We start from the raw sequence: 11009 nt of genomic DNA on the forward strand, positions 1-11009 counted from the left end.
AGGGTGGAAACCACTTCAGGGAAGGAATGTGGAGTAAGAAAACTACATACAATCAGGAAGTGGATGTGGGGCATCATATCACAATGCAGCATCTCTTATCTCTCAAAAGGCAGAAAAGTCAACTTAATGCACCTAGAACTACACCCTGATAAAAATCTATTAGTCTCCAGACCTATATTTTGCATCTCCAATATTCTCCATCTTTAAGCATGATTTGAGGATTAAAAACTGTCTTTTCTTTCATCTTCAGGTTCACACATACTTTTCCATTTTTGTAGTTCCTGAGAACCATTTATCTTCCATACTTCAGCAAAGGATTTCAGCTTTTTTCTGGGAAGGGAGAAACAAAAAAAATCAATCAAAATACAGACACATTTTTAAATTAAGCACATCAACCTTGAAAGCCCTACAGTCATCTGCAAAATTTTATACACAGTCAAAAATAGCAGTTTGCACAGCTCCAAATGTTATGTGATCTTTAAACAATCAGTTAACATTTTCCAATGTATGTAGTCCAGCTCTAGGACAGTCAACAATTTAATTTTATAACTAACTTACAGTACCAGAAGCATTGACAAGATGAAATAATACATTGAGCAAGAGTAAACCATTAAAGGAAATAAATAATATTGTAGTTTGCACAGTTTAATTTTCAGCATTCAGTTTCTACAAATTTGCACAGGTAGAATCATAAAGGGCTAACGCATTTTCAAAATAAATGAATACACACATCTTTCCTATTTTCTTTTTAATACTTTTTGATTTAAGATGGACTCATAAGAGCTGTGACAAATAACAAGACGACAATTAAAATGGGTTAACACACATTCCTGATGACAAAGATCTCAAGACTGGATGGAATTACCCAGTGGATTTTCTTAAATAATATGAAAGTGATTTAAAAAAAATAAGACAAGGCAGCTGGCCTGTGGGTATTGTGACAGCACAGACCTGCTATGAACAGGTCTGAGTTTGATTGCCAAGATCATGATAATTTTTATTTTCTACCACAGATATACCATACTCATTTTAAAATTTGTTAATGTCTCTTCTGTTAAGTTTCAAAAGAACTGCTTGCACCTACAAATAATTAGAACTTAAATTTTTCTCATATGAAATTATTCTGTCAGGATTAATTATGGCCATCAGGCAACAAAGATCTTGATTTATTACATTCCTAAGGGGCTATCTGAATTTTGCTGATAGGACTGCCACTGAAAATGATAACAACAAAAAATTCAGTGGAAATTAATATGAATCCTAGCACATATTTATATCTAAACTATGTACATAATGTTGCAGGCTTTATAAAGGTGATACCATTTGATACACATGGGAATTTTCATAACTAGTCTAATATATAAGGTACATATACCCCTAAATGAAAATTGGTTATCAGAAAAACATTAAAACCCCCAGACTTTCAGTAAAATTTGGGGGGGGGCAATCAAAATACATCATAAATATTTATTTTTGAGTTAAACCAGAAGAATATCTGCATTCCCTTCTACATTATAGTATGCAAATACAATTTCAAGTTCCAAAGTGAATAACATACTTTCTAAATTAAATCTATTAATATTTTCGCTATCACTGGTGAGAACAGAAGTAGATATTAGAAAATAGCTATATTTTAAGTTCGTCTTCCTGAAAACAGTGAAAATACATACCTGAGAGAATAACTTTGCTGGTATTTGCCATAAGAAAATAAAAAGTAGTTTATTCCTAATGTTAGCTCAATGTGCATTTAATTTTTCCAATCTTGTTTCAGAGGGCAGCAATTAACCTCTGACATAATAGCTACCTATAAAATCTAAAGCTTTGATTGAAATGAATAGCACAATTTCATAAATACTTTTTTCAAAATTTTGTTTCACTATCTCTTCCCTGAACGGTAGGAGGGTATCTGCAGTAGCTCTTACTGTTCTTTTTAATGCACACCATGTGAAATACTCTTTGATTCATAGCTGAAGCTTCATTACGGGGGGGTGGGGGGAATCACAATTGTTCTGACCTTTTCATATTCACTATTCTCTCCAACTCCTTTGATTTGTGAGCTGCCTTCTTTAAGATTTCTTCAGGAATATCTGCCAGTTTGGCAACATTTAGCCCGTAACTCCTCGCAGACACTCCTTTAGTTATTTGATAAAGAAAAGTGATAAATTCAGGATTCTCTTCATCTTCAGATCCTAAAAAAAAACCCCAAAATCAAAACCTCCTCTATTATGTTAATACAATGTATAACACCAAAGACTGAAATGGCAAAGATTGTGGTCTCATTATCATTCATGCTTCCTGTATGATTTATTCCACTGAAGAAATAAGAAAAATGTTTCCTTGAGACCACACATTTTATCTGAGACTGAAAAAACTCCTTAATATACTTTTACCTGGTGCCTTATTAAGCAGTCTTGTTTGTGTGTGTGTAAAATTTAGAATCTTGAATGTCAAATTGATTAGTTATGCTGTAACTGGGATATTCCATCTCACATCTGCTAAGCAATGACAGAATAACAGAAGTGTCAGTAATCCCACAGACAAGAAGTCCGTAACTACAGCACAACAAAAAGTTTGCTGCCTACCAGGAGGCTAGGAGCCATAGAAAATGCTTAGGAAAAACCAAAGGTTAAGATGGTGGATCTTCTGCTAGTGATTTTTTCTATTGCATGTCAATAAGATGGAAACACAAGAGCCATCATTATAAATCTGATGACTCCTTCCTCTTCCTCTTTAGATATCCTTGCTGGCAGCTCTACACAATCCAGGCCTTGTGTAAAGAGCAGCAAAACTACAGTGTTCTTCACTGACATTCATTCTCTGTCTTAAAAAAGCAGGTTTTTGGAAACAATAGAGATTTCCATAAATGCTGATGACTCAAGCTGATTTGATCTGAGTGATCCAAGCCAAAGATTGGAAAAAAACATGCCACAAAATTCACCTTAAATAAAACAATTAAAATGTTAAGAAAACAGGAGCTAAAGATACAAGCAGAGTAAGAAACGCAGATGTGTTGTTGCTCACAGGCTGTGGTACTACACCTATTGTGCTTTCTGTAGCAAAAGAGTGAAGACTACATGTGGCCTGAAGGTTCATGTCAACAAACATTGAAAGTAGAAATCCTGAAGCAGCACAGTAAAACATAAAGTATAGGGTTTCATGGACACAATACCTAAGGAATAGTAAGCACTGAATGTTGGTAACATCTCTGAGAGTATCAGAGATCAACAGTTCAATTAATGAACTCTGTGAGAAAAGGACATGCTGATGCTCAGGAGAGTGATGCTCTTAAATGGGAACATCAGCATGCCTAGGTAGTGCTCACCTACACACAACATTACTTTGAACTACTTGTGCTCAAAGTTAACATGTATTTCAGGGATCCCTGTTTCTAATATTAAACAGAATACAAAAGCTGAAGTCTCCCTCCAGCCAAACCCTAAATTTTTAAACTAAGTCTCCAAAAATAATTTAAAAAATGATAGATTGTTTATTTAAACACATTATTTAGTGGCAAATACTGAAGCGCCCTGCCCTGATTAGTTTACAATGTAAGCAGATAGTACAGTATTAAGAATGAATTAGGGGGAAGGTTAATGGCAAATACCATGTAAATTCTTAAAAAAATTCTAGGAATGATTCAGGGAACAGGCCATTACTATGCAAAGTAGGAAAACCAGAAAGAGAGCAGAACTGTCAAGCACCTGATTAAACCTGATACATCAAGAAAAAAAAAAATTAAAGCAGTTTGTATGGAGGGAAATCCTACATCACAAATCTGTTGTAAGTTTGGAAGCCATGTGAGTAAGAGATCCAGTGGTTAAACCCTATGTGGATTTTCAAAAGGCTTTTGACAAGAGTCCTGCATCAAATGTTCTTCTGAAAACTAAGCAGTAGTAATCTAAAAGGCAAGCCTTTGCCTCTGTAAATAATTGGTTAAAAGATAGGAAACAGATGGTAACAGTCAGTTCTCACCATGAAAAGTGATCATCACTGCAGTTAGAGAGAACTCATTATCAAACAAGAAAAAGGACTAAGCAGTAAGCTGACGAACTTTACTGAAAATACTAATACAAAGCAACAGTGACAAGAAGAAATGCTGTAACTCTTCTGCCTGGTAAGAACAGAACTGAATGCGATTATGATACGCGATCTACAAAACAAGGCATGGCATATAGAGGATGAACAGAGATTATTTCTCTGCCTCTTCTAATTCAAGAACTGGGACCATCAAATGAAGCTACATATTGTTTCAAAAGAGTTTCAAAACAAACAAGAGGAGGTGGCTTTCACAGAATGCAGTGTTAAATTTTGGAGCTCCTTGACACAGTAGGATGAAGATGCTAGAAGTACACAAGGATACTCAGGATACATAGACAATGTAGTTGAAATGAAATCCATTGAAGATACTAAAAACCAGAAAACACATCTACCTCCTGAAGCACCTCAAATAGCAAATGTTTGCAGACAATGAGATCTTTTAGAGAAAGAGTTGCCATATGTTTGATCCCTAACCCCTCCTCCCTAATCCTTTGTATTTGGCTACTGTGAGAAGCTGGATACTGGGCTGGGTGAACCTTTTATCTGACCTAGCTCAATCATCCTTATATTAAGTGTGAAAGAGAAATGGTTGTTCAATTTTCAAGCCCCGCAAAATGTGTGTATAGGCTGGTAATCTAGTGAGTTTGGATGTATCACCTTCATATTGAGGTTTAAATCACCGTAACAATTTTACAATTTCTGCCTATACCTATAGTGCCAAATGTCAGATGGATTTATACTGTACCTTTTTGTTCAGCACCTTCCTCCTCATTCACCAAGAAAGCCATGTGGTAATTACCAACTTTTTCCGGATACACCTTCTCTAGCTCACAAACTGAGGGATAGTGAGTGACAAACAGTGTCAGCGACTCCACCTACAACAATGAAATAGACACGTGAGAAGGTTTGGCTTTAAATTTTTTTAAGCACAGCAGCATAGCACTGGTATCCTTTATTCATACCCCTTATGCTCTGAGTTTAGACATGCCACATTTCTACAAGGAAATATACACCGTATCAAAGTCAGCCTATCATAGCACAGCTGAAAAAGCATTCAAAAGCATGTGTCAGATTGACCACTTACATCTCTAATAAAATGTTCAAGTGTAGCATAAGCAATAGCGATTCCATCGTGTGTACTAGTTCCTCTTCCCAATTCATCCAAAATTACTAGGGATCTTGAAGTTGCTTTTCTTATTATCTCAGCAGTATCTGTCAGTTCTTCCATAAAGGTACTTTGGCCTTTGTAAATGTTGTCTGCTGCACCCATTCTGCATTGGTACACAAAATCAATTTATTAAGTTCAAATAAATGCCAGATAACGCTGAAAAAAACCCCACGATAATGAAACCATTTTGTTACAAATCTCTTGTTGCTGCTCCAAGCAGAAGAGAAAAACTCAGGCAAAACATTCACCTCTCAGAACAACCTATTGCTTAGGAGAAAAAGCAACAACAGCACATGGTGCAGATGTGAGGGTACTCTAAAAGATTGAGAAGTCCACAGGGAACTCCTTATGTACCATTAAATAAGGGCTTGCATGCATTCCCCAAGAGAACAGGGTATACAGACCCTATGGGCACCTGGCGGAGGTTAGACAGTAGAGACAGCAGAGAATTTTTCTGGGCCATCAGTAACCTAGTCCCAAGGTAAATCCATAGACAGAAATGTCAGCATCCCGTGTCAACTACACGAATTGGGGGAAAAGGGGAAGTAGACAAGGGGTTTCTTAGTATGCGATTCCTCCATCTTGACAAACTGTACAAGGCAGCCTGCTCTTCCCTTAAAAACGACCCTGGGAATTCAGACTAGTCAGCTCACTAGAAGATTCCAGCAAAGGTAGCTGTGAAAATGAATTTTTTTTTTTGTTTTAGTTCAAACATCCAATTTGTATGTTTTTTAAATGCTAACAACACCTGAAAATATCAGATATTAGAATTTCCATGTAGAGATAGAATGGACACTCATGTGACCAGGTATTTGTGCATCCAGATGCAACAGTAGTTCCTTCAGGCAGTAACAAAATAATGATTATTTCCCCTAATTGCACAATCTTACTAGCATGCTTAAACATGATTTTAAGAGAAAGACTTCTCTCCTCATCCTTTTACACAACTGCCCTTGAACTTACCGGTCTCCACACAGGTGAGCTTCTCCTCTGCTCCACACACATACACACGCGCACACACGCACACAAATTCCTTCATGTTTCATACAAGTCTTTCAGATTCATGCAACCTTCAATCCTCAAATTCTATTTCAAATTGTGAAATTGCAGTTTTCATCGCAGAAACCTGTTGGTAATTCACCCTGTTTTTGTCTTCTGCAGCTTTCCTTACCTATTCAATTAATATGCTTTTTACCCGGAAGAAAGAATATTTCCTTTTTCCATATATGCTTTTCAATTACATAAATCACATTGCAATATCACTTCTGAGATAGGTTATCACTAGCAAGCCATTGAATAGGGCTGTCAAAATGGATTTATTCACTCTCATTACCCAATAATCTAGTTACACACAAGCCACATTGATTTAAGGAAAACCAACTCATGAGCTTAGCATATTACTTTTTCAAATATAACAGCTGGCCACAACAGTATTTAAAGCCAATCAAAACCTTTAAAGAGAATCCCAATACAGCTTTTTTTCTCTCAGTCTTTTGCTGCATCTCTCTCTAATATAATTGCTTCTGTTGCCTACAGAAGCATAGCAAGATACTCATCATTTTATGAGGATGTTATGATTGCCAAGAGTAATTGGCTACCAATACCAAAAACTAGCAGGCTGGACCCAGTACAACTATAATTTCTATATCTTCTCTGGTTCCTGTCCTGGAAATTTGGCATGGTGGCATGCATAAGTTCACAATGCGCAAATCTTCAATTATAAATAAACTTATTTTGGTTGGAGATGGGCATTATGATACAATGAGCAAACTGAGTGTTTTTATTTCATTGAGTATGTGCTTACATACACACACAGCAGGTATACTCCCACATACCCTGGAAGAAAGGTGATTTTGCACATAATCTAATTAAACTTTACATTAATTTCACTGAATTAAATATGTTATTCAGGATATTGAGTCATTGTGAAATTAACATTTTATTAAGCTACTTACTGCTGTAATCCTTTCCAACGATGGGTTAAGAACTACGAAAATATTACTCAATTTCTCACAGTGCCCCCAACACCCCCCAACCCCTTTCCTAGTTTGGTTCAGCCATCATGTACTACTGTAAAATCAAACAATCCCCCTTTATCACAATATTGCACAGATCTACAGAGAACAATATAAATTAGATCTATTTTTAACATTATTAACTACATATAAGTTCACCAGAGTGACAAATACTTTTTATGTCTGAACGATCTCTGGCTCCATTACGGGCAACTTTAACTTTAGTTTCCGACCGCAGGATTATTAGTATTATTATTTTATCATTTTTATTTGGCTTTTCATTACAGAGACAGCATCTAACAGGCTGTCTGTTCTGCACCTATGATGATTACAGAGAGTTCTCATTTCTATTTTTCTCTTGGACTGCATCATTTCCATAGAGTCCTCAAAATCATTTAGTCATTTTGTATCTAATTTGCATTCACCAAAATAATTTTCAGAACTTCCTCACTAAATGCTCAAGATACAAACAGAAATGAGTATTATCTTTCTCTTGTCGTTAACAACAGCTGCAAAAGAAGCCTTTCTTTTCAGTGTCTTAAAACATTCAAATCCTACTCAGGCCTATCTACAGATTAAAAAAAAAGATGTATTTTTAAATGACATAAAAACTCTTAAATGTCATCCTTTTAAAATGGGTAAAATTGTTCTTTCTGCCTCTGTCCTTGACACTAGAAGAATCATACTTGTTTTTTAAACTTACATGGTAAGCAATATTATTCCAGAAACAAGTAAGAAAAACTATTTTAATATGGATGATTGCATTTATAAAATGAACAGTTAATATGCAGCAAGGCACTGCTCCCTAACTGTATGGTGTATGATTCCTGACACAATAAAGTTTTTGAGTTAAAACATCCATTGCTTAAACAATTCTTTTTCTTCAAGTTTAAAACAGCTGTAATAAATCCCACTAAACTTCTACAAGATTCAGTTGCTTTGAATTTACATTTTAATGTAGCTTGCCTCCTAAATGGCTTTATACATCAAAACATTAAACTTTTTCCTATAATACTGAATAGAATCTAGATGATTTACCATTGTTAGCAGCTACTCTATAGGTAATACCTGGGATGCCATTCCTATGAATTGTTAGGGTAAAAATGCTAAAAGAACTGTTACAGATAATCATCTTAGCCTTAAGCACTTAAACCATGGTTTTTTTGTTTGCTTTTTTTTTGTTTTTACATATGGTCTTAATAAAGTCTCCAAGACTTACTTTCTCTGGAAAGCTGCCTACAACAGGATCAGATATTTTTCTAACTTTTATATGTACACAGAAGTAACTATTTGATTACATTTTAATGCTGCATTCATCACTACGGTATATGACGATACAGTGAAATATGTGAAGAGGTATGAGTGATGCAGACATGTTATGCACTACCCAAATTTTATTTTCTTCCCTCTCCTAATTTAACAGGAAAAAAAAAAAGCCAAAAAAAAGCGCACGCCTGTGAAAAAAGGTTACAACAGAATAAGGCAGTCACAAAAGCAAACCATTAGAGCAAGAACAATGTCACCCAACTTCACCAGCTCTACTCCTCTATTTGTTAAAATACCAGCCGCTGGAAGTAGTGACACAGTTAATACGAAAACTTCCAATTCTGCTATGGAATTTCCAATGTCTACGTTCAGAAAGATTAGTGCGTTCTGCCCACGAGGAGTGTGCAGACATCCAGTGTGAAGAGTGCCTCTTTAGTGCTGGCAAGAGATCCATCACTCCTCAGCAAATGCAATTTGGCTGAAACCACTTGTTATAATGCCTCTTTGACAGCCAACCAAATTTCATAAAATTAAAAGCTCTTCATCTTATAATGTTCAACACATTTATTATGTAAAGAAAAAAAAAAAAAAGAGGAGGCATTATCTCTTTCCAGTGCTAGGTTTCAAGTAGTAAAGATTCCTGTCTATAACCTCAGAAAAAACAACAGGGAGGCAATGTTTTCATAAATTAATTTTTTGAGGATAAGTTAGATGATATGCAGCAGTAGCTAGCTTTATGTAAACCAGCTAGCACTACATGCTCAACCTATATGTGACCCCTTAAAGAAACAGATACATATTTCCTCATTCTGCAGTAGCAGCATTCAAATGCTGCTTTTTTAACCTGCTCTCCTGAGTCAATACACACACGCAGTACTGACCTTTTCCAATTCAAGTGCTCATCATCCTGGGAAGTTATCCTATGATTTTTTTTTCCTATGAGGCTCTATAAATGTTGGGAGTTTTTTTAATCATACAAGCTATGATACCACTCAGAAAGCACTAGAACTAAACAGCATAACTTTTTTCCTTGCATGTCAAGAATTTTTATGTAGTCAGTATCCATTTAAACGTCCTCTCAACAGGCATGAACTCATATTGCTAAACTGTGTGGCCCTGAAAATTACCTCAAAGTCTGGTACTTTCAAGCTTTTCATCAGCTAGACACGTCTAAGGGCTTTGATAGCCATCCACGAAAAATTTGTATGGAAGAGGAAATTTAAATTGAGGTCTGTTATTACTGCTCTCAAAAAGCAAAGTGTCCGGAGAAGGGGATAGACTTGCAGACTTGATGACTAACAGTGGCATAAAACAATAGAATAATGCAAGACATTGTTTTGGAGTGGAGCAGAGATGCCCTCAGAGAACTGCAGCTGCCCTATGCTAGCAGTCCAGGGGTGAAAGCGATGACATGTAGGTTAAAACAGAACTTGCCCTAGTATGACAGAAGGCAGTGAAAAAAATGAATTTCCCAAGCAGAAAAATGAATCTGAAATCCAGAAGCTTCTAGTTACAGCTTTTTCCATGCTATCTTTCAAAAGAAGTTATCCAACATGCTATTAGTTGGTTCAGTTAAAAAACTAAGAGCACTGTGTGGACCTCATGGATTTTATTATTCTTTTGTATTACTACGAATCCCTCACATTGGTGACAATGACCAAGCAGCCCAAGAGCTCCCAGTAGTAACAAAAAGCAACTACGTAGCACCGAACGAATCCTGGAAAACAAGACCGCAAAACCATTCCCTAAAGCCTTATTTTCATACAGTTGTCAACATCCCAATGCTGTTTATTAATTCCTAGTTTATAAAATACTTAATGCTGAACAAAAATTAAATGAAATATAAGATTTTTCACCTTGATTTTAGAAACATGCACTTGACTTTAAAATTTCATTTAAAATACTTACTGGAAAAATGAAACCTAGTGCCTGTTACAGAAAAATAAACCTAATTAGTATAGAGTGTCTACACACTGCCTTTGCGGTTTTCAAGAGAAGGCATTCAGGTTTCCAGCTATGGTTTGTCTTCCCAGGGATCAGAATTGAAGCCAGACTTCATCTCAGAATGTACTCATAGTCAAATTATTTATTCATCAAGAACAATTAACATTAAAAGAAAATTACTCTTTTCTCTGAGAATATCTTAAATGTAAGGTGTAGAATACCGCGCTCTAAACACCACCAACAAAGACACTCCTTCTGTGATTCAAAGAGAACACTGAGAAAAACACAAAATAAATTCGTAATGTGACTTTACAGTTCCACTCACTCCCTCTCACACAAAACCCTTCAAAATGTCATTTCAAAGATCACATATTTGAACAGGAGTTATTTAAATTAAAATAACTAGTTTACAGACAGAAAGGATTAGATGGCATCTTGCCTTACAGTTTATCCCTTTTCTTGCATGGGACTGTTCTCTACAACATGTTTTTAATGAATATTGTATAGTTAATACTTTTTAAAAAAGATCTCATAACAACTGTTTTGTATCCTTTTATTTTTTGCAGAAAACACTCTTT

General features: G+C 35.7%; 1 protein-coding gene across 1 annotated transcript in view; it reads right to left on the reverse strand.

The window, feature by feature from the left end:
* Positions 1-221: 221 nt before the first annotated feature.
* The window catches only part of MSH3 (mutS homolog 3), a gene marked incomplete at its 5' end in the record, with an annotated part of 72632 nt that continues 61844 nt past the window's right edge, over positions 222-11009 (reverse strand). The window contains 4 exons of the mRNA XM_009578697.1: positions 222-330; positions 2015-2189; positions 4784-4913; positions 5123-5309. Coding sequence (XP_009576992.1) covers positions 222-330; positions 2015-2189; positions 4784-4913; positions 5123-5309 — 601 coding nt within the window. The remainder of the gene's footprint in view (positions 331-2014; positions 2190-4783; positions 4914-5122; positions 5310-11009) is intronic.

This window comes from Fulmarus glacialis, unplaced genomic scaffold, assembly GCF_000690835.1.
Source record: "Fulmarus glacialis isolate BGI_N327 unplaced genomic scaffold, ASM69083v1 scaffold5745, whole genome shotgun sequence".
Taxonomy (NCBI): domain Eukaryota; kingdom Metazoa; phylum Chordata; class Aves; order Procellariiformes; family Procellariidae; genus Fulmarus; species Fulmarus glacialis.